The sequence below is a fragment of the Electrona antarctica genome (assembly GCF_951216825.1).
Source record: "Electrona antarctica genome assembly, chromosome: 11".
NCBI classification, from domain to species: domain Eukaryota; kingdom Metazoa; phylum Chordata; class Actinopteri; order Myctophiformes; family Myctophidae; genus Electrona; species Electrona antarctica.
This window is the reverse complement of record NC_136792.1, coordinates 38,502,071-38,527,515: the sequence shown is the minus strand read 5'-3', so window position 1 is coordinate 38,527,515 and position 25,445 is coordinate 38,502,071. Positions and strand designations below refer to the sequence as shown.

At 42.1% G+C, this 25,445-nt stretch overlaps 1 protein-coding gene across 3 annotated transcripts in view; it reads left to right on the top strand.

Annotated features, from left to right (window-relative positions):
- Positions 1–25,445, top strand: part of mark4b (MAP/microtubule affinity-regulating kinase 4b) — a 72,730-nt gene that overhangs the window by 16,168 nt on the left and 31,117 nt on the right. For all 3 annotated transcript variants that reach the window (XM_079513397.1, XM_079513396.1, XM_079513398.1), the window contains exons 2-3: positions 7,029–7,226; positions 8,854–8,907. In XM_079513397.1, coding sequence (XP_079369523.1) covers positions 7,029–7,226; positions 8,854–8,907 — 252 coding nt within the window. The remainder of the gene's footprint in view (positions 1–7,028; positions 7,227–8,853; positions 8,908–25,445) is intronic.

Genomic DNA, 25,445 nt, shown 5'->3' with positions numbered 1-25,445 from the left:
TTGTTGACAAAAGACATATTGCCAAACACTATTGGATACACTGGTAACAGCCTGATCTAGAACAATGATTGTTTTGGATAGAGGAGGCAGATAGAGCCCTGAAACTAAGGGGATTGTCACGGAGAATGGGATTCTTTTCAATATTCAAGAACAAGGTACGGCTTGTGCGCTGAATGTGCAAATCATTCAGTAAACACCCCCACCCACTTCACTCTCTCCCTCTATCTGTGCTCTGTCCTTTAATGTCACCCACCCTATATGTATGTATTATCACGTAGTCTTAGGGCCGATTCATACTCCTATTTTACCGCTGTTTCGGCGCTGTAGTGCCGAAATGATTTCGGCTCGTCAGAAATTTTCAGTAACACCGAAGAGCCGACTTTAGGACGGTACCCGCCCCCCCCCGAACCTCAAATTACGTCACATTGTAGGCTCTATAGAGCCGAACCGACTTTTATTCGGCTCTAAAATAGGAGTATGAATCGCGCCATAGGGGTCTTCATCCCTCTCTTCAACCCTCCCTTCCTTCTGCCTTCAATACACGCACACATACGATGAGTACAACAGGATGAGCTGAAATTCCTGGATTGCATGACACAACACACCCCAGCCCTCGTATGTATGAATAATACCACATGACAGTCAAGAGGGACGGGAGAGTAAATCCATATAGGCTGTTCTTGATACAAGTATGTGAGGTGGGGGAGGGGAGGAGGACGATGCTGGAAGGAGGCGGCGGCTGTGAGACCTAAATTGATGTGAGGTCACTGAAGACGAAGATACCGTCAGGGGTAGACAAAAGGGTTGGGCGGAGCCCTGTGTGGAGAGGAGAACGGCGGAGAGGGGAGGGAGGCACATCTTATGGGTGGAGGGGTAGCGGAGAGAATGACGCTGTGTATGAGGTTGGCAGCACAACAGAATGCCATGGCAGGGAGTCATAGAATTTCAGGGACAGCTTTTATCCAATGTGCCTGCCTGACAGTCAAACTATAATCTATGGTTGTGGGGGAATTTATCTATGTAACTGTATGCATATAATTTCACGATTCAAATTCAAAGATCTGCAAGCTTGGAACGCGGCGGCGCGAAGCGCTTTGATACTTTTGTATGATCGAGTAGGACATACATTTAGGAAACGCTTTTGGTGAGCAATTATGACTAAAAAGGTTTAATATTATTATTTTTTAGGTAAAAAAATAATGGCTGTATATTGTAGCCTAATGTGAGCACTCATTTGCATACCAGCATGCTCCGTTGTGGACATCAATCGATCACCCTCAAATCATATAGACACGTTATTTGTTCAGTTAAGTGCAATATTGGCTGATTTATAGTAGAAAATGGATGTTTCTAATAATGGCTACATTTTGCATATGCATGTATATGGGGCTCTTTTTTTCAATCTGCATGTTATCCCCTTCACACTCAACTAATTAAGATATACCAGTATATAAAAAGGGAAATAAATAATTAAATCAAATAAAATCATGGTGGTGTGGATGCATATATGAATGGAATGAGAAGGGGAGCAGAAAGGAGAAAGTAGGCAGACTTAAAGGAGTGGGGGTGGTAGATGAGATGTGAATCAGGTCTCATCAGACCCAAGGGAAGCAGGGAGAGAAGCCAGTTCTCCTAAAGGTACCAGGCAGTCAGTCCTCATCCTCTGTCTACTCCGAGTAGACCTCCTGGATAGCTGAAAACAGCAGAGGCACAGAGTGCAATGCAGCGACAGACTGGAGGAAGCATGGGGTGATGGACTACAAGGTGGGGGAATGGGGGGTTGGGGGAATGGGGGGTGTTGAGTGCAGGATGGAAAGAGCTGTCTGACTCTGAAGATCTACTATCTTCAAGGGGCTCTTTCATCTGACTGGCAGATGTTTTGAAGGTCAACGTAAACTAAACGTCTTGTATAACTCTTTATCATGTCAATGATTACTAGACTTTATTCATACATCATCTTTTAAAGAGAATAACATTGCTTACTAGGCCTGTCACAATTAATCTTTTAAAAAGAATAACATTGCTTACTAGTCCTGTCGCAATTCGTAGCCTACATAATTGCCCAATCGCAATTATTTTAGATAATCTCAGTTATTTTTGAATAGATGTCATAATCGTTTCCATGTTGAGAAATATTCATACATTTTCAAACATTTTCCAAAAACAGAAGATATATAAGCTTACAAGGCGTCACATTGTAACTTAAATGATATTTAAGTAATTTGTCATATCTGCCCTGTGAATGTTTTGATAACGAAGACCTAAAGGCAAAAGGAAATGTACATTTTCATGCATGTTCAATGCCCAAAACATAATTATTGTAATTGTAATTATTTGTGGGACAATCGTGACAGCCCTATTGCTTACTAATCCTTTTTTGTTTGCCTCATGGCCATCATGAATTCAATTCATGATCTGATTCTACTTGCATTCAATGGATGCGTCCATTTGGTTACATTTGTACACTTCCAGAGTTGAAGCAACACTGAGGATTTTACTGTGCATGATATGATAGCTTGTGTCTTTTGTCTGATGTGTGTTTGTGTCTGTATGGTGTGTGATTGCGTGGATGCAGCACAGTGAAAAGTGTGTCAGTGTGTGAATATCTGTGTGTGGGAAAGTCACTTGACCTTGTGATCTGAGCTCACTGTTACTGTGTACTGTTCATGCACAGAGCTCTCCACAGTCACAGCGGGGGCATGTCAAGGTGATGTGGTTTTATCAGACTTCAGATCTGTGCGTGCGTGCGTGCGTGTGGTCATCAGTCCATGGGAACCATGTGGGAATAGATAATGGCCTGTGCTGAAATTAATCATGAGAGAGAGATTCCTACTTCCTAGTCGATTTATCTCGGATGAAAGTCTCCCCCTCACCATACAATTATTGCAAATAGAAAAAGGATTTTCATCTTTACAAATTCTCCCTCTACTTTTAAATGTCTAATATGTATTTCCTGTGTGGGGCCCTGTTGAAACGGTAGTGCTCCACCGATGGCTTAACGACATAGTGATTTATTGGACTGAGGGAAGCCTAAATTGATTGTCTGAGCTACTTTTATATCCTCAAGTAGGCCAGTCTTCAGGATGCAAAGTAATCAGCTGATTACACTGATGACAAGCAATCAATCTGGTGTGATGGGACATTTTGGGGTGGCTGGAATAATGCCATTGTAAGATAAAATGTTATACCTGTAACTTACTCCAGTACTGTAGTTCTCAGACCCAGTTCTGCAAACCCCAAAGTACTGCTGGTTTCCATAGCAGTTTCCTTATTCAGGGTCTGGTTTAGACCTGAGACAACGGGTGAATTCAGTTAACTATCTGCATGGTAGAATGGAAAACAAGGAATAGTCTGTATGCCCATCATTGAAGTTGAAAAACCCACTAGTTTGTTAACACCGTGATACCACCCTCTGTCACTTTGCTCTGTCACTTCCCTATTTGGAGCATGTGAAAGTTTGTTTACTGAGACGCAACAGCCTTCTGGATCTGTGATTAGCTGTCAGCATCAGGAAATATCAAAAGCTATATACACTTATACAGTAGATTTATTATGTTTTTTTAATGATATAGTCACAATCAGTATCCTTATTGGCAGGTTGCGTCAGTAAAGACTGGTTTGTACTACCGTACTTCCCTGTGTGATCCTTCCTTGACACGTTCTGGGATGTAGAGCTACTATGTTCAGTGATCAGTAGGGATGTAGAGCTACTATGTTCAGTGATCAGTAGGGATGTAGAGCTACTATGTTCAGTGATCAGTAGGGATGTAGAGCTACTATGTTCAGTGATCAGTAGGGATGTAGAGCTACTATGTTCAGTGATCAGTAGGGATGTAGAGCTACTATGTTCAGTGATCAGTAGGGATGTAGAGCTACTATGTTCAGTGATCAGTAGGGATGTAGAGCTACTATGTTCAGTGATCAGTAGGGATGTACTATGTTCAGTGATCAGTAGGGATGTAGAGCTACTATGTTCAGTGATCAGTAGGGATGTAGAGCTACTATGTTCAGTGATCAGTAGGGATGTAGAGCTACTATGTTCAGTGATCAGTAGGGATGTAGAGCTACTATGTTCAGTGATCAGTAGGGATGTACTATGTTCAGTGATCAGTAGGGATGTACTATGTTCAGTGATCAGTAGGGATGTAGAGCTACTATGTTCAGTGATCAGTAGGGATGTAGAGCTACTATGTTCAGTGATCAGTAGGGATGTAGAGCTACTATGTTCAGTGATCAGTAGGGATGTAGAGCTACTATGTTCATTGATCAGTAGGGATGTAGAGCTACTATGTTCAGTGATCAGTAGGGATGTAGAGCTGCTATGTTCAGTGATCAGTAGGGATGTAGAGCTACTATGTTCAGTGATCAGTAGGGATGTAGAGCTACTATGTTCAGTGATCAGTAGGGATGTAGAGCTACTATGTTCAGTGATCAGTAGGGATGTAGAGCTACTATGTTCAGTGATCAGTAGGGATGTAGAGCTACTATGTTCAGTGATCAGTAGGGATGTAGAGCTACTATGTTCAGTGATCAGTAGGGATGTAGAGCTACTATGTGCAGTGATCAGTAGGGATGTAGAGCTATGTTCAGTGATCAGTAGGGATGTAGAGCTACTATGTTCAGTGATCAGTAGGGATGTAGAGCTACTATGTTCAGTGATCAGTAGGGATGTAGAGCTACTATGTTCAGTGATCAGTAGGGATGTAGAGCTACTATGTTCAGTGATCAGTAGGGATGTAGAGCTACTATGTTCAGTGATCAGTAGGGATGGATCTCGTTCATTTTTATTGATAACGATCACCTTATCAATAAGGCTTATCGAGCCGGGTCCTTATCAAGCCCACTATTGAGCATTTTCTATTATTTTGTGGAAAGACGGGAGACAATACATTCTGAAAAGAACCAGTATCTTTTACTAGGGCCTTCAAATACAGTACATTTCTAACAGGCAATTGACCTTTTTACCAATAAAATAATATTAAAGAAACTGTTAAACTTCAAAGTGTAATTTTGTTTACCCTGGCAGCGCTGGTTGGCAGGTATCAATACACTTTTAGATCGACATGTTTGTGCCAGCATGGATGATTACATTTATTTCTTGATCGCCTCTTGCCACGATTGTTTGAACATGACATCATAGGGTACTCAACATGACATCATAACGGGTACTCAATAAGCTTGTTATCGGATTTAATCGGGTATCGGTTATCGAGCTCCATCCCTAGTGATCAGTGTGCAACATACATTTCAAATTTGCCATACGTTTGTGTATATCAGGCACTGGGAGTCCATGAACCTCAGAAGTTAACTCGGTATATATGTCTGTATAGTTGATAGTTTCCTCGACTTCCTTATGTGTTTGTGTGCTGGATTTCCAAACCCACTGCAGATGCCTGAAATGTATTAGTCTCCTGGGGAGAAATATTTTCCTCTGCTTTAAGCTGAGAGGGAAACAGATGGATGGACTTTAGTTTATCATGTATTCGATGCTTAAAACTGATTGGACCCAGAGGCCCTGGATCAGGCTGTGCTGAACTTGCCATGAGTTAACAGATATTTTTGGAGATTCTAGGATTTGTCATTTTATTTTCCTAGCAAAAGTACAAAGTGTGCCTTTCTGGCAAAGTTCAGAAGAAAAACTCATCAGCTCACCCGGGAATATTTTATAGTTACAGTGGTCTTTGAAGCGGGAGATAATAGAAAATCATGAGAAAAACAACAACAAAAAACGAATTTGTCTTTTGTTAGTTTCCAGTTGTCATAAACCCATGCCACATGGTTTTAGCCCTGCTTTGCATATATTAATTAATTGGAGTCTAAACCAAAATATCCATATATTAATAATATCTCATTTGAGTGGATGCTAAAAAATGTAACTGCCATTTAGTCTACTTAGTTCCTTTTTTCCCTGATCAACCTCCTGCAAGCAGTCAAGGACACATGGAAGTCACGGCCCAAAGTCCCCTTGCTGGATTAGTGAGTATTGGGCAGATCAATGCGGCTATGCCAATTTGCCTCTTTTGTCCCATGTCACGTGTCTCCCACTACTGACCTCACACATGAGAGGAATGCTGGCTTTGTGGGGGGTCATCATGGGTGACATTTAGGAAGCTGTGCACTTTTCTATGTACACTCACTCGTTTCTCTCTCCATTCAGGAGAGAGAACTTTTGGCCACTTTAAAAAATAAATGTTTTAGTTTCTTCACTTCCAATTCCAATTTTGTTTATCTTCTATCCTGTATGAATGCTCTCTCCTTGAACAGGCACTACAGAGAATATGTGTAGAGCTATTTAACATTTATTTGAACAAAAATACAAAATCACGTACAGCACCTTTTTGTCTTCTATAATAAAACTCATCCTAGTTTTCAGAGAAGTATGTTGGGGGATTATGCATTGCTCAACTGTCCTATGCCTTTGTCCTTTTGCCTTTATTTAGGCAATGTTTCGGTCAATAGACCGTCTTCAGGCGTCTATTGACCAAAACGTTGCCTAAATAAAGTTGTCCTTATTGTGCAAGTGTAGAATGGTGGTCAATTATCTAATGTAATCCTGGGCACTACACTTCCTCTGCCAACCTGGGGGGCAGCAGTCTGACCTCATGCTTCCTTCTATGCATGAGTAGTTCAAGCTGCTTCTTTTCACCTGACAGGGGAGAGTTTCCCCAGCCGGATGTAGCGCGTGGAAGGAACACGTTATTCCGACCAGTTCCTTTCCCCTCCATCAGGCGCCCCGGCTGGCCAGGGGGAGGTAGTTTAGAGACCAGAATTACTGCATGTTTTTGTGAGGGTACCTACCCTAGGGGACACGGGGAGAACATGCAAACTCCACACAGAAAGGCCCTTTCGCCAACCCCGCCTCGGGTATGGGCACTGATGACGCGGAGGAGAGAACACGCCCCCAGCACCCACAGCGTCCCCAGCGGGAATCGAACCCAGGACCTTCTAGCTGTGAGGTGACAGCACTACCGACTGTGCCACTGTGCCCCTTGACTCATGAACTCTCTATCTTTCTTTTTTCTCCTCAGCATACCTCCCTGTCGGCCAGCCGTTCAGAGAAAGGTACCGGTTGGTCGAGCCGGTCGCTGGGTGCACGATGTCGGAACTCCATCGCCTTGTGTTCCGACGAACAGCCTCACATAGGGAACTACCGGTTGCTCAAAACCATTGGCAAGGGCAACTTCGCCAAGGTCAAACTGGCACGCCACATACTGACTGGCAGAGAAGTGAGTCTGGTCTTATCAACTGGTGTAACTTTGGCCTGTTGTACATTTCCCTTAATTGTGAAAATGAATGCTATAATTGCATGTTATGATTGACTACTGTTAAGTGCTACTGTTAAGTTGTGTGTGTGTGTGTGTGTGTGTGTGTGTGTGTGTGTGTGTGTGTGTGTGTGTGTGTGTGTGTGTGTGTGTGTGTGTGTGTGTGTGTGTGTGTGTGTGTGTGTGTGTGTGTGTGTGTGTGTGTGTGTGTGTGTGTGTGTGTGTGTGAAGTCAGTGTTGCATAATGTACAGTGTGTGCGTGCGTGTGCCTACCTATCCACGTCTGTGCGTTTCCGCCTGCAACTTTGTGTTGAAACGCATTGTCTGTCGGGGTCATAAAGTCTTGACCTACATTGGCTAAGTTGATAAGTCCTTGAGGCTCAGTAGACTTTTCATCCCCTGCCTATTTGCTGGATCATGTGAGCTCTGCTCTCTGTCATATAAAGAAAAAAGCATAATGGCCTATATTGTTGGTTTACAGTGCTAACTTTGACCCGGCCACAGAACATTGTTAAGTCTATTATATACTACCTGTGTGGTTTCAGTCATGTAAATCGGTTTTCAATGTAATGGGTCCCGGCCCTGGGACCCAGGGGTGGTCTTTTAGATGGGTCGCATTTTATGAGTCTTACTCCATTACGTTAGGTACATTACTGAGTACAGTATTGCAGGCTATTTGCATCACTGCGGTTGGTTCAGTGGATCCCAGCATGGGTTGACTTTGTTGTCGGATTAGATTTTTAGTAGAGCTCTGAGATGTGGACAAAATCAATTATCACAATATTTCCTATTCTGAGGATAATATCGTATTTGTGAATATTGTTTTATTTTTATATCATCTCTGACGGGTGGAATCCTCATGTCCAAAACTGTTACATGACACGTGCCGCTTCTCGCGGCTTTTCAAGCTTGTAGATCTGGTATTTTTGATACTTTTGTGTGATGCTGTAGTACTGTATGGTCAAGTATAAAGCATTAATTTACGAAAAAACACACAATCTTTAAATATGAAGATAAGAGGTTTCTACCCGACAGCAACGATAGAAGATGGTCCTACTGTATGTGATTGGACCATGGCTGTAGTACTGCCAACGTTCACTACTGCAGGCCTTCATTCCACCTCATTCCCACTGAATGTATGTATTCATGTTCAGTAACATTAATTCAGGCCTGACGTCGAAATTTAAAAAAAATCTTCTAAATCCTCCAGTTTTCTAAAATAAATATTTTCACGATTTAAAAAAAATAGCAGACCTACAAGCTCGTAGATCTGCTATTTTTCAATAGCTAAATTACAACATAATGTTTAAAACACCAAAAGGGGTTCCCGCCCAAAATAGGTTAATATGAATTGTCTACTCTTCAATTTGTCATCAAGTTGACAATATTTGCAGAGAAAAACAGATCAACCTGGTGTTCAATGGAGGAAAAAAAACCATAGACTGACGATATTGTTTTCAATATCTGAAATAGGAGTGTAGCACCTTTATTGAAATGCTTCCCGTTATCACAGCCATATGTAGTATGGATGGACTTCAAAATTATTTATTTTTAATAGTCATTGTAATTTTCTATCCTTTTCTGTCCTCAGGTTGCAATTAAGATTATCGATAAAACCCAACTCAACCCAACCAGCCTACAGAAGGTAAGTGTGTGTCTGTATTTGTCTAGGACTGTGTGTGAGTGTATGTGAACAAATTATACAGTATAATGTATGTAAAAGATCTCAGAACACAAGGCAAGGCACAGAATTTTCACACACACACACACACACACACGCACACGCACACGCACACGCACACACACACACTGAGCCACTACAGGTAAAACAGGTCAGACATGCACAGTGATTGCGATGATGATTTATAGCACAATGTTTTTATCAGAATGTAGTCTCACTGATACATGTCACGTTTACAAACTTGCAAGAGCATTGTTTTGGCACTGTGGTTGGGAAGTCTTTACTTACAAAAAATATTTATGATTTAAGAATGTAAGCTTATTGGGTTGCTGGCTGCAGTGCATGTATTATAATGGTGCGTTCATGCAACAGGCTACAAGTCATTTTAAAAGGAAGCCAGCGGCATGAAACTGCGACGTGACGCCCAGCACTTATCGCTGCGTGACAGGCATGACGTGCTGCAATTGAAAGTTGAGCTGGCTTCAACTTTTCTCAGCACGCCAATGACGCAGTGAATCAAATCTGTTTTGTAGTTTTGTTGCATCATTTCCACTTCTCTCCCCACAATTCCTGCTCCTTTCCATAAATGGAAGAAAAACTCATTATTGCTGTTAACCGGTTCCCTGCGCTGTGTAAACCCACCCCTTTCACTTGCAAACTGTAGCTTGAGCAACACTTCCAACAACGATTCGGTGACAGTCAGTATAGCAAGCTGGCAGCACTGAGTCTTTTTGTAGGTTTCATTGCCCTATAGTGTGAATGCAGCATGAGTCACTCCAAATAAAATGCTTTATATTACTGCATAGTCAGCTGACGCTTTTAGCCTAGCGGCTATTAACAGTGATGACATAACATATTTTGTTATGCACATAGACATAGAACCATAAGCAGTCATGTACCAAACACACTGCCCATGGTGTAACTCGTTGGTTCTCAACATTTTATGGACCAGGGCCCACTTGAAAAATCTCAAAAGGGTTGTCCGCATGCATTTTCAGTAGCCTTGCATGGCCAGATTAATATCACTGCATAGATATTATTTCCAAGGGGCGGTTACAAATGTGAAGCTGCTTTTTTCCTCCCGAAAATGTCCCCTCTGATTGGTCACCAATCTGATTGGCAGACCAATCTCCCCAGGGATTTGTTTCCCCTGGCGGCAGATTCATCTGGTTTGGTTTCCAATCTACATTTTCAGAGTATGTTTATTGTAATGATCAATCAAACCATTGTATCAGTTGGAACTAACATAGTATAGTTCACAATGCAAACAGACTTTTAAAGGTTTTAAAGGAATACAAAAATATTGTTTTATATTGTTTTTATATGTCATTTAAATTATTAAATCATTACATTCTTAGTGTTATTTTTCCAATTAATTGGGGGCTCACTCGCAATTTAAACACGGCCTACCAGTGGGGTTGAGAACCACTGGCGAAGCTGTATTTACTGTACATTGCATCAGGATTCCTCGTCATGCATGCTGCAGTAACACTAACCTCAACACCTGTCGTTTCCCTTTTAAAACTTGAACTGTCCAAAGGCGTGTGCAGAAACTTTGACCTTTCTGTGGTCATGTGAGCTTTTAGTTCTCAGGAAGCTGTTTTTGGCATGCTGGACCAGAGACACCAGCAACAACAAGTCGACAACAGTGCAATAAACTATGCAAAATTATATTGTTTTCCATACGCAGTCAAATCCTCAGTGTTGATTCGTCCATGTGTAACGCCAAGAGTGTGCAAACATTTGTACACAGAGTTAAATTAAGACCCAGTATTTTACTGCTGACGAGGTTTAGAATCGGGGAAGCTGTTATTGGTTCCAGCCAGGCCTGGTGTAAACAAGCAGTAAACGTTGGTAACGTGGTGTCTCTAAAGAGAGGGTGGAGTGGTAGACCCTGACCACTGGAACCACCCTGCTGGCCTGTGAATGAATCCCACTAAAACTCCCTTCCTCTCGCTCTCGCCAAGTCTTCCTGTTGTCTTAACAAAGAAGGGCCCTGAATGTACGCACCGAACAGGTTGAGGGGATGCCATGGCCATATTTTAAAAATCTAATGATGTATTTGCATGATTTAAAGTGCACAGAGATAATCTTGTCTGGGCACTATGGCGCTGACCTTTGGCAGTACTCTCTGGGCCTGTTGGCCACCTGACACTAGGCTTATTCTGCAATCACTGTACGTTCTGGATGTGAATGAAGGGAATGAATAACTACATGTAAATGTTAAATGATGACAGGCTGACAGACAAGAGTGTGGGAAAATATCAGGAACTCAAGAATAAGTCAGAGGAGGATCAGGATGATACATACAGGTAGAGTAGGCCTACATAAATTGGGATGCAAAAAGGTCCATGGAAGACGTATGGGACAGATCATCAAGCATCATATTAGCTCTAATCACTGTGGAAAAATGAAAACACTCCATTGTCCCCATTTCAGCCGCGAAAGCGATGCATTGTGAGCTTGTAGATCTGCTATTTTCACTAATTTGGGTCCCGGGGGAATGGGCTAAAACGTTTGGGAACCATTGCTGTATGGAATGTCTTATTGGGTTGTTGGTTATTATGTTATTATGTGTCCTACTGGAACTAACGGGGCCACTGTATGCTTGTCTGGTGTAATCAGGGAGATATGCACTATATACACACACAAATGTACACAGACTGCAGTGCACTCGTTGCTTTAATGAGATTAGTCCCACTGGCACTCCTCTGTGTGTGTGTGTGTGTGTGTGTGTGTGTGTGTGTGTGTGTGTGTGTGTGTGTGTGTGTGTGTGTGTGTGTGTGTGTGTGTGTGTGTGTGTGTGTGTGTGTGTGTGTGTGTGTGTGTGTGTGTGTGTGTGTGTGTGTGTGTGTGTGTGTGTGTGTGTGTGTGTGTGTGTGTGACATAATGAAAATGTTAACAAAGACAGCTGAAAACCGAATCAAACGGTATTCACTATTCAGATTAATTGGTGCATATAATTACCAGTAAGACGCCTGAGGGCGAGAAGCGACCTGAAACAACAGAGCTTCTTAATACGGCACAGTTGAGAAGCAGGAGTTAAACTATTAATCTGGTGGCAGATCGGCGTGTGCACGCATCTGCTTGGGTGACGGCAGACTGGTGGACGAGTGCTGTCGCTTTGGCATGGGATCAACTTTGACCAAAAATGCACAGTGAAAAACAGGTATGGCCAGAGTTCATGGCCATATATAGTGTGTCTTGAGTGTAGAGTGTTCATATGTCAGACTGACATATGAGTGATCATATATGGAGACGTGATGTCATGATGCCTGACCATATATGGAGAAGTCATGTCACGATGTGTGACCATATATGGAGATGTGGGTGACTAGACGTGATGTCACGATGTGTGACCATATGTGGAGGCGTGGGGTGACGGACTGACTGACGGGAAATGCAGGTTTTACTTTTCATAGTAAACTGCGCCTGCGGTCGCAATCAGTGCATAAGTAGTGTACATCTGGTGCAATTTACAACGGCATCACCCAGCTGGCAGTGTACAGTGTTCCCTCAGTACTGGAAATGAACTGACTTTCATCCAATGCAGATTTATGCTTAGTGCATTATTATTTATTATTAGAGTGAAATCATTTTACTTTAGTGTACACTCGTACAAATTCAGTATGATTAACTGCATGCTGATTTCTCTGTGCGTTTGTATTCTAGTGTAAGGTACAGATATCTTGTATTCACAATGGGCTTCTGTGTGTGTGTGTGTGTGTGTGTGTGTGTGTGTGGGGGGGGGGGGGGGGGGTGCATGCAAGTGTGTTTGTGCATGTGTCTACAGTCTACACCATGGTCAAATATTCACGCCTTTTATTCACATTCTCACACACTGTTTGTGTGACTGTTCTTGTAGATACAGTAGTGGTAGAATTGCTCTTTCTTTGGGGTCGACACTGTTGACCAAACTTTTGCCTTGCCTGTGGACATGTCTGCTTTATCAGCAGCCATCATCACACACACACACACACACACACACACACACACACACACACACACACACACACACACACACACACAGCAAGGTTATTGATAGTAACAGCTGCTAACCAGTCCAGGTTATTGACAGTGTCTGGCTTTATATGATGGGACAACATTTCTCTGTCTGGGAAAGATATATATATATTTATTTATTAGACTCGATCTACATTGCAGGCCAGTGCCTCACTGTGACTAAAGGCCTATTCATAGTCCAGTTTTCGGTGAAGAGGTGACGACCGAAACGGTGGTTAGTGGCGTAACGTCATGTGAATATGCTTTTATTGTTTTATTGCCATCTTCAAATGAGTCTGATTAGTAGTATTGCCTAGTCTAGGGTTGAGAGTGTAGGAAATTGCACAGGTGAAAGGAGTTGGCCTCATTAGGCCCACTGGCAGAGCCTGGCCCAGGTGAAAGTAGTTGGCCTCATTAGGCCCACTGGCAGAGCCTGACCAGAGGGGGGGGGGGGGGGGGGTGTGTGTGTGTGTGTGTGTGTGTGTGTGTGTGTGCAGTGCACAGGATGGTGCTGCAAAGCTCAGTTACGTCTGTCGTGGTCCTGTCCACTCAGCATTATCCTGTGAGCACAGGACATATACATAGTGGTGACTCTCTCTCTCATTGATAGTTTAATGTCCCCTCCCTCCGCCCTGTTCACCAGCTCTACTGTAATTGTCTTTACTGTAGCTCTGTTCGCCATTGTCTTGTGCATGTTCCTCGCTTTAGCAGCGGCAGTTACAACTCATTGCATTGACATACAGTATAAGTATGTATAAACAGTTACAACTCAGTGCATTGACATACAGTATAATTATGTTGTCTCTGTCGGATGTTGGATACCTCAAGAACGGTGTGTGTTAGAATATAGAGATACGGGTTACACGCCGGCAGTCCGAAGACCGCTATTCCGACGCACTCAATACTAACCCTGTCCCGAACCCTAACCGCACGCGGAAGCCATGCAGTTGGGATGGCGGTGCGTCGGAATGCCACTCTGTTCCCAGAGATAAGAGGTTTCTGCCCGACAGCAACATTATGTGACTACAGTACAGATAGCGAGGAGCTTTAATCTGCTTCATGTACACATTTACAAAACGCCTCAATTGGAGCCGTGAGAACTAATTATAGATGGATAGATAGACCTTTATTAAACCCGGATACGGAAATTCAGTTGTAGGTCATTTGTAACCTAGAGTCATTTTTATAATTATAACATGTCAATTTGAATTGGGAAGATTAGTATAGATTGGTAGTATTCCTTCCTGTAGCCAAAGCAACCAACATAATACACACGCACACAACATAACACTGTGAAGAGCGCACAATATTATTGCGTGCTCTTCACAGTGCTGTGTGTGCTATGCTAATCTGTTCGACTATGTAGTCTAGGGCCTCATCCAAAGAGGACTAGTGCAACTTTAAGAATAGAAGGATTCTGTATAGGCAGCCGTGTGTGTGTGTGTGTGTGCGTGACTGTGTGTGCGTGTGTGTGTGTGCGCACGCCCCTACCTCATCCAGGCCCCTCAGCCACTAGGTGAATTCCAGACAGGCAAACAAAAGGGACAGCCGAGTCGGGAGGGGGGTCTGGTGCAGTGGGCTCTGTGGGGCCTTTTGAGGGCCGTGGCACTGGAACAGGACCCGGAGAAAGACAAGACACTGAACAGAACCAAAGAGGACACACTGTGTGTGTGACCCACATGGAACAAGTGGATAAACTCAGACAGACTCTGTCTCTTGAAGTAAGTGTGTGTGTGTGTGTGTGTGTGTGTGTGTGTGTGTGTGTGTGTGTGTGTGTGTGTGTGTGTGTGTGTGTGTGTGTGTGTGTGTGTGTGTGTGTGTGTGTGTGTGTGTGTGTGTGTGTGTGTGTGTGTGTGTGTGTGTGTGTGTGTGTGTGTGTGTGTGTGTCCCCACCGAGAGCATTGTTGTCATTGTGTAAAATGTATAATTAGTCAATAGAGGAACAGCAGGATGCAAGACCACAAGGTTTTTCCAACACGTTTGGTCTTCAAAGGAACAAGCAAAGAACAGACAGAAGTACATCTCTCTCTCTCACCCCCTTCATCCTCACACACAGTAAAATCATCAGTGGAAGAGTGTTAAATCAACACTAAAGGGTTTTACTATGCACCCTCTCTGCCTCCTATTGCCCTGTTTAACTGTCTCTCCATCTCCTGCCCTTGCTCTGCTTTCCTCTCCCCCTTTCTCTCTCTTAACAGCTTCACTGCATAACCCGCTAAACACGCCATTTATTCCATTGTCTTTCCCTGCGTAACGCGCTAAACCTCATTTGTTTTATTTTTAATTCGCCATTTTTTGATTACTTTTACCGGAAATCTACCTATAACTGGCTTGCAAGGGCTTCTGGGAAACTGACTCCAATGCAAAGTGAACAAGGGGGTATGGACAATCTTGACTCGCATTGCTCTTTGTTTGTGAGGCGCATCGCGGAAGTGGCGTATGTGTCGACAGGCTAAAAAACGATGATACGGAGCCAGAATTACGACGCATTGACTCTCCAAAGTTAACTGTAAACATCGGCAGCGACTAACTTATTTTATTTTATTTTATTTATTTTTTGGCTTTCGCCTTTATTTTATATACTTTATGGAGGGACAGACAGTAGGCTGACATGAAATGGGGAGAGAGATGGGGGAAGACATGCAGTAAAGGCCGTCAGGATCGGGAGTCGAACCCGCGGCACACTGCCAGACTTGATTACCAGCCAAGGTGCCTGGACCACTGAGCCATGGCCCAGGCCACTTCTTATAATGTTAATGACGGACAACAAAGGTGTTAACTCCTCTCTCTGTCTCTGCTAACCCTTCTTGTGTAACTGTCAGCCCGTATTTAATTTCACTAATTCACTAAAGTGGAGTCAGACTTGTTGTTTATTTATTTTGCTTATCTAGGTCAAACAGTCAGCCGGGAGGCCAGAGATGGACTCCAGCTACTGTTCATCAATGATTCATCTTCTGTCATTGACAGGCCCTATAGCGGCTCCCATTACTGCTATACGGAGATACACTACTTATTATACACACTGTTTCCCAAACAGTGGGTTGGGAGTGGGACTCGGGACCCATTTGGCATTTGTGGTTTACGGACCAATTTTTATGGGTCACGACTCAAGTAAAAATCCCATTTTCTTTTCCTAGATATAGATAGATTTCAATAGAAATGTAAAATAATTGTTATACATTTTAAAACAAACGAATCTAAGAAGTTCCGTTTTTTTTTTTTTTAATACTTAAGAAGTAGTGAAAGTAACTAATGCTTGTAGATCTGATATTTTCACTAGTTTGGGCAAACGTCTAATCTCTCTTCTGGGTCTCGACCTGAAAAGTTTGGGAACCACTGTGACTAGTAAATGCAGATAGGCACCCAGTGATAATAGAATAATCAAATATTTGTTATTAATAAATAATTGAGTTTGATTTTGGTCAGTCATGCACAACGGCACCCTATTATACACGCATTCAGATTTTACTTTTATATTAAAATTATAAAGTAATAATTCTGAAGTAACTACTAAGAGGCCGTGTCCTTCAGAGTTGTCACTTTGAGCCAGCTTGTCACTTTGAAGAACTGCTAGTTCAAAAAGGACACTAGAGATGTACCGTCAAACACAGTTGACAACACAGTTCACTGTATGTGCCTTGGAGGGGTCGGCTGTCGTTTTCAGTTATACAACATGTTAAAGATTGGGGACAGTGACAGAATGGAGACATGCAAGGTAACAGAGCAATATAGCTGTAGTTGAATCAGGTCATACATCGGGGGCTAATTTCATAGCACACAGACTCATTCACACACAGACTATACTATACACGCACACAAACACTGGCTTATTCACTGGGGTTACTCAAATGTGGGTGAAGTTAGAGGAGCCTGTCTTTTCATGCGTCTCTGTCTCTCTCTCCAACTGAGTAGGAGTTTGGATATTTGAATCTGTGGGTATAGTATTTATCCAATGTACAGCTCTCTCTCTCCCCCTCTTTGTTACTTTCTCCTCTTTTTCTCTCTCTGTATTTGTTTATTTATACTGTGTGGGACGTGGGTGAGAGAGAGCTTGGACACAAGGCTGGGATTAACAGGTCAGATGTCGGGACGACTCGGGAGACTGGACAGCCAAACGCATTTAGCAAACACAGTCCAGTGGAGCAACTCTCTCTCTCTCTCTCTCTCTCTCTCTCTCTCTCTCTCTCTCTCTCTCTCTCATTCACTGACTCACGTAACATGCAGTGAGAGAGACAATTGTAAGCTGCTTTGTGTTAATACTCATTCATAACTCAGCAGGTCAGAGCCCACACTAGACGTGCAACATGAGTTCACGCTTTGTGGTCTATTAACACGGAACAAATACACAGACATTGATTAATAAATTGCTGCCTCACCTGGGGGAGAATATTGAGTTGATTGGAGAAAATCAAAGTTGATTGAATTACCTGGATGGAAGAGATAAATGCTCAGCCTCATACTACGTTGATTAGTAATGACTGGATGGAAGAGACAGCCAGCAGATAGGTGATGCTGGTGATGGTTGCATCATTCACAGTCAGGAGGATCTTCTAAACCAGAGGTTCTCAACCACTGGCACGTGTACCACTAGTGGTACTTGAGCCCCCCCTCTGGTGGTGCACAGAGGAGTCGCCCAAATAAGGAGAAAAAAGACACAAGTGGAATGAAATATTTATATTACTACAGGTAGTTCTTCTGACCAAGCAATTGGTTGAACTAGGCTATCCAGCCATGCCGAAATGAGCATGACGGCACACCTAGCCGTTAATAGAACATTTGAGAACGGATTAATCACATTAGAAGTATCATCAGTTGTGCTGATTGCGACCGAAGGTCGCAGTTAACTATGGAATCGCGCATTTCCTGTGTGTTGGTTGGTCGGCCACCATCAGTGTGTTGGTCAGGCATCATATATGGTGCCCAGGTCTCGTGACATCATGTGACATCATCAGGGATGGAGATGTGGAGACCCTGATCTCATAGTAAATGCAACCTGCTGTCTCAGTTAAACCCCATGTATGGAGATCGCTGATGTCATCAATATTGGCCAGGAGTTGACTATGGAATCGTGCATTTCCCGTCATTGTGTTGGTTGGTCGTCATATATGGGAATTCCGCCATATATGGTGACCTGATGTCCAATGTTGTTGATGTGACACCACCATGTACACTCAAGACATTCTCCTTATATGGCCAGTACAGAATTCATTCCATATGTTAATCTGACCCCCCCATGCCAGCGCTCGTCCAGCAGTCTGCCGGCAATGAGGTGGATGCGTGTTACTGGTTAGTGTTTAGTCTGAGTTTTGTCAGAGCAGCAGCATTATAGCTTAGGAATGGAACAAAAAGGGCAGGTATACGCTCCTGTATTTAAAATAAATAATATATGTTATTTATTATGGAAAATGGAGAGCCAAATATATTCTTAGGTGGTACTTCAGTATAAAAAGGATTTTGTGCCAGGGACCCCCAAAAGAGAATATTTATGTTGGAGGAAAATGTATTGTATACATGTATTTGATATTTTTCAAATATTTTCAAAATTGCAGATGTACATTGTACAAGCTTGCAGCGCTCGCACAAAGTAACGCACTGTGAGCTTGTAGATCTGCTATTTGTTGAATAGCCAACATAATTATAAAGTGGTTAAAATGATTGTTTTGGCCCCCTGGAACCCACCCCAAGGACCCCTGGGGGTCCCCAGACTCCATTTTGAGAAGCAATGTTCTAAACAGCCGTGTGAACTAAACTCACTGAAGTGGGTGTGGGCAAGCTGAACAAAATGCATTTTTTTTCCATCTTGTGTCTGGGTTGCTCAGTCTGTAGAGCACACACCTCTTGACCACAAGGTCATGGGTTCCATCCAACTCTGCGAATGAGTAGCACGGTTTGGGTGTGGCAAGTTGTGCGGTAAGTACTGGGAACTGATGGTAGGATTGCGCTCCGCCTCAGAAATCCATCACCCAGTGACAGTGGTTCCCAAACTTCTCAGGTCGTGACCCAAAAGGGAGATTATATGTTTGCGAGCGACCCAAACTAGTGAAAATAGCAGATCTACAAGCGCACCGGGCATCGTGTCACTTTGCGCCGTGTTGCGAGCTGTAGATATTTTCACTGCTTCTTAATTATCATTATTTTATTTATTGAATTTCTTAGATTTGTTTTGTTTGTTGTTTTAAAATGTATCAAAAAATATATGTAGGAAAAGACCCATAATTTTAATTTTCTGTCCAACTTTCAAAGGAAATCATGATTGAGCCAGTGAGAGATGAGAGATGAGTGCCATTTGATTATTGATAAGCAGTCATGGAAAACTGTAATTTTGTATGTGCATATGAGGCCTGTTGCGTGTGAGGTCTTACCACGTTTATAATTATAATTGACTTTGGGCAACTTTGACCCCTCTGTCTGTCACATGGAACTACTTTTTGTGTCCAGTATCACTACACCAACAGCAGCACAAAACCATAGTTCCATGTGACAGAGGGGTCGAAGTTGAATGAAAGTTGCTCTATATTGCAGAAATAGGTCAACAATACAAATTACGCTAGTTTTGTGTATTCATTTATTTTTAATGGGTGGCTCCCAGTGCCCCCACCAAATGACCAGAACTAGGCCTACTTAATATTCACCAAAACCAGACCAGAACTCCCACCACGGGACTCAGGCAATCAATTAATACCTTTGCAACCACTATTATTAATGGCAAGTATTTCCTATAGCTTTAAGTCCAAACATTTGAACTAACCCTTTAAACCAGTGGTGGTTATAAAGGGTTATACTTATACAAGATTTGTAAAATATTCAAATTACCATTTTATTTTTTAATAGATCTATAAGCTCTCGACGCATCGCGACGCGTTCTGAGCATGTAGATTAGCTATTTTTCTCTTAAGCTTGGTTTCATAGACCTGGTTGCTTATTTCTCTCGCCAAATCTGGCAACACTGGTTATATGACTTGCCACAAGCACCTGGGGTGCAGCAGAGCCTGGTACAGGGATTAGTCCCCTGGTTGGCATGGCAACTGTGATGCGAGGCTGTCACCACAGGAGACAACTCGAAAGTGATTTAGAAGGAGGGTGAACAGAACAATATGACTGTTTAAAAGGGTACGTTTTATTTTATTTTGCTGTGTACTAAAGAGGACTGGCAAACGAAGCAACAGGCGTTTAACATGTCGTTTACCATGATTCATCGGTGGCCATTTTGCTGTTACTTACTGTATTACTGGGTGGCGTTTGAGTGACCCCAGGCTTATATTCAGACCTTTGTCGAATGCCATCCTCTCCAATATATGAAAACAAGAAGAAATCCCTAAAAAATAACTAAAGGATTTTGGGAGAAAGTGTGACGAAACATTAGAATGTGCTAGGTGGGTATAAGTGAAGTGAAGAAAAGAGATGGTCTATATAGATAATTATATACATTACAAACTAAATGTGTTTTTGGTACATGCATAAATCAAAATATACAGCAGAGCATATACTGATAACCTTTTCAATAGTCATGAACTGATTTTGACTACATTATCATTATTATATCATATTATATCATACCATTATTATATTATTATATTTTGTACACTTGTACAGTATGATTCAGTACTGTACATGGACCAAGAGTCGGGATGAAAATGTGAATGCGATTGTGAAAGAGGAAATGAGAGGTGGGGAAGGTAGAAAAGAGGAGATGAGATGAGTATGTAGTGGAGAAAGATGGGGTGGAGTGTAAAGGAGAGAGCGAGGGGAGAGGGGGGAGGAGAGGCTTATGTGATTATTCTCTTTAAAGCTCAGGTGAACAGCTGATGCACCCTTCTTTCAATTGAATTACACACTCCCCTGAGGGGGGGGGGGTGTGTGTGTCATATGTGACCATGGGTGCACGTTTGCATGTTTTACATGCGTGTATGTTCTTAAATTCTTTCCTCCACAAGAATTGAGATCACATAATTCACACTTTAGTCTGTAGTTGCTGTCTGAACATTTCTACATTTGAATTGTGACAACGGGAGCCTAGTGCTTGACATAACCCATTTTGACCTGAGATCAGTTTTCTGAAAAAGCTATGTTTCTATGTCAGTGGTTCTTCGATTTTTCAAAAATAGCAGACCTACAAGCTCATAGCGCGCCACTCGGTGGCGCGCTATGAGCTTGTAGATCTGCTATTTTTCAATAGCTAAAGCATAACATAATGCTAACACCCGCCCAAAATGGGTTAAACCTCTCTTAAAGTCTCTTTCTTGTATAGCAAAAACATAAGGGTAACTAAAATGAATTGGACAGCCAACTAGTGCTCAAATTTAGAAATGAGATCGCATGTGTCTGAATCTGGATCGCGATCTTTTGTTTTAATTTTTTTTTTTTTTTATCGTGCAGCGCTACTGTGTGTGTGTGTGTGTGTGTGTGTGTGTGTGTGTTTGTGTGCGCGCTCTGTACATTATCTGTGTGTCAGCAGCACATTATATGACCATTCCCACTGGGAATTGGATCATGCAAACTAGATGGGATTGAAAAGGTGTCTAAGAATGGCTTTCTTCAGTGGCTGCAGAATATGCGGTATAGGGGCGAAGGGAAATTGATTTATGTACAGTAAGGATAGCAATTCTTTGGGAAAAAAAACGATATATATATATATATATATATATATAGAGAGAGTTTCAATGTTCTCCTTTGCAACTAGGCCTATGTATTCCAATTTTATTTATATAACAGCATTTTCTTTTTTCTTTTTTTAATGTTTTTTTTGTGGCTTTCGCCTTTATTTTATATTTTTATGGAGGGACAGACAGTAGGCTGACAGGAAATGGGGAGAGAGATGGGGGGAAGACATGCAGTAAAGGCCGTCGGGATCGGGAGTCGAACCTGCGGCACACTGCCAGACTGGATTACCAGCCAAGGTGCCTGGACCACTGAGCCATGGCCCAGGCCACAGCATTTTCTTTTAGTTGAAAGTTTTCTTTTAGTATTTTTAGTTTCTTTTACGTTTTATTCTCAGTCACTGAGAATTGAGCAATACAAAAACTTTATTTGAGCAAGTTCCGCATGAATAAATGTTATATTTAAATTCGCATTTGTGTGTTTTAAATCAAGCTACATTAATCCAAGACAATGGCCATGGAGTTTGAAACGGCTTTGTTCCTCATGTCTCGTGGCACACGCAAGCTCAAATTACGCCACTTTTTACACACAAATTGTTAAGTATAATAAAGCTTTATTTGTATAGCACCTTTAAGAACAGGGTCACAAAGTGCTTAACAGAAATAAACAACATAGCATAGATCAAATAACACAGCAGACATCAAATACGGTAGGCACAAAATACAATACAAGAAATAAGTCAATAAAACACAACTGAAGATAACTATATATAGTCACAAAATCACATGGGTAAGGGGTTAAAAGCAGCTTTGTAAAAATGGCCCGTCGCCTACAGTTGTTTTTCAACCTGATTTTATGGTAAGAAGGGCCTTGCCAGATCTTAGCTCGCCAGCTGGCTCGCATGGGTCAAGTATGTCTGAAATGTACGATGGTGCAAGACCGGACCTAGCTTTGAAGGGGATAATATGCGAAGGAGGATAGCTGCTTTCCTCACCGTTAATGCACTTGCACGATCTACAGTTAATATAAAACTCCATGACACTGTTATTGCGCAACATTTCAACCGGAAGCACCATGATGAAAAATACATCACTTCCTGATTTTTATTTTATTTTGTTTTTGTTTTCGTGGCCGGTCGAACTTGCTAGTTATTGCAATCAGTAGATATGTTTTCAAATATTAAAACTGCATAATCTTACACATGCTTTATACTGATTTCATGCCCTCATTTGCCACACCGCCTTTCTTAGTGCACAGTGGACTTGAGTAGATCTGGAATCCACCAAAATCAAGAATACATTATTAATCAGTTGAATTACTGTAACGATAATGACCACAACACGGTTTATTTCATAGTCCTAAATCACGCCACGGTAGCTAGTAGCTACAGTACAGTCTACAGTGATTAACTAAGGTCGCTAAACGGATACATCAGACAAACAGAAAAATACAGTATATGTGATGTACAGTATCTGGCTTCAGCTGTGATCTGTTTTCATATGCAAGTGTGGAAAACCTGTTTGAATACCAGTGTGTGTTGTATAATTAAAAATCACACCCATGTGAAGTGAGGGGCGCTCTTATCATTGTACATCATCATACATCATCTCATTCCGGCCAATCACAATTTGTTTCAATGTTTGTTTACACACTTTTGTCTTCAATGTTTGTGTTTACACAGACCCTCAAAGCTAGACATAGGAGGGCTAGCGCCCCTCAAAAACAGAGCAGCTGTGCTGTACTGCATGTCCCAGCTCAAGTCACTCAGTCACGCTACATTCCGGGGGGGTGTGCGTGTGCGCGTGCATGTGTGTGCGCACGTGCGCGTGAGAACATGTGCATTTGTGTATTGCGGCTAAACTGGTCTTTTCCACATCACGGCCCAGTGAAAACCTGGAATCTGTCTCTTGTGACGTCTATGAAAAGACACACAAACACACCCACACATTATGGGAACACACACAAACGCATAATAACACACAAAAACTCAGTGCCTCAGGATACTGTGAAAGTTATGTCACCATTACACTGCTGTTACTTCAGCATGAGGAAGTAAATTCTTGGTAAACATAGTGTACTGAGCAGGGCATTTAAAGACAGGCTCACAGAGTAATGATTAAGTAACTATTCTGTCATTCCCTATTATAACTATTAGTTATAATATTACTCTACCTGTGCAAATGTTGAATTGAACTTCAAAAAAAATTTCACCCACTCTTTAAAGGAGAATTCCGGAGTAGCCGTTTTCTTACCGTAATCTGAAGTTAATAAATCCAATAACGAGTGGTACAATATTAGATAACATCCAGACATCTCAGCGCAGCTCAGACCGGGTGCACTGGGTCTCTTTCACCTTTTTACAGAGGCCCAGTTATTACTGGAACTCAATATTCTATCTTCGACTGAGCTTATTTATACAGTACTGGTGATTTAGTATTCACCCGTGCTCGAGCATACTGTACCCGCTTCTTCATACATCATTCATATTATTCCTCTTAAGGAAATGTGCATACAATGACATCTCCATAACACTTACAGTACGTTTTATAAAATAAAATAAAAAATCGTTCTGTTAGGTTCAGGTTGTCTCAGAGCCATGCGTGTACCAATGTGCAAGCATGGACAGTAGTCGGTGCACATTGACACACCTGAATCTAACTCACCCATTTATTGATTGGCTAAGCAACTACCATGTTTTCACCCTTGCAGTATTTATTTATTTTTTAACATGAAATGGAAAACACACTACAAAGTCAGCCTAGGATTTAATGAAGTCAGATTTGTTCAATAATATGAATAGAATTATGATTGTGGCTTTATAAAGCTATAGAAACACACACACACACACACACACACACACACACACACACACACACACACTCTGTCTGCCTCTCCCCTTGTCAGTCTCGTTTTCTATTTCTATCTTCATTTCCTGTAAATAAATACTCCTTCCTTGCATCCTTGCGACACAGACTAGACTGCTTGTTCCCTGTCCAACACACACACACACACACACACACACACACACACACACACACACACACACACACACACACACACACACACACACACACACAACAAACAGTTTCTTCCCTGAACACTATGAACGTACACACACACAATTGAGCATTGTCACTGTATTGCATTTTCCTTGACTTTGGCAGCACATACTGTAGGCCTAACTCAGAACTCCGCCAAAGTCAATTTTGATTACATTCCCCTCTAAAGAGGCACTTAGCCTCTCGCTTCCCTGTGTATTTATTTTTTCACTAGTTTATAAAAGTACATTAACTAATTAACGAGTGAAGCTATCAGAGCAGCTGTATGAGCCAGCTGTCTGGAGCTCTGTGATGGATGGATGCGGTGAGGGGCGGTGTGGGAGGCTGGGGGAGATCGTGGCCAGGGGAGAAGGCCCTACTGTCGGGCTCTGTCTAGTCAGGGCTGTGGGTCTGGAGGACATGAGCATAAGACTACATCTTGACTACGTCAAAGTTCTCCTTTTACAATTATTCGGGTGTTTTTGACTGCGATTGCGGTGTTGTCTGGACAGACGGAAACAGACTTGATTGATTGACCTGATTGCGTCTTATCACGACACGCGAGTGGCTTTCACTGATTGGTCACATCAATATCACAATTTCCGGAAGAAAACAAACCGCTCAACCTTGATAATGATTGCATTGCCTACCATGCTGTGTGGTTAATTTCTGCATTATATAATGGATAATGTATTTTCTGCTGTTCTTCCTCCATAGTATTTTCTTCAACTAAGAGCACATGCCCAATGTATATTGGGCAGGTGATATTCGTTTTCTGCCATGTTCGTATGGACATAGATCATTTATGAAATGGTGCTAAAAAATACATTTGTTTGAATGGCTGAACAGAGATCATTTTCATTT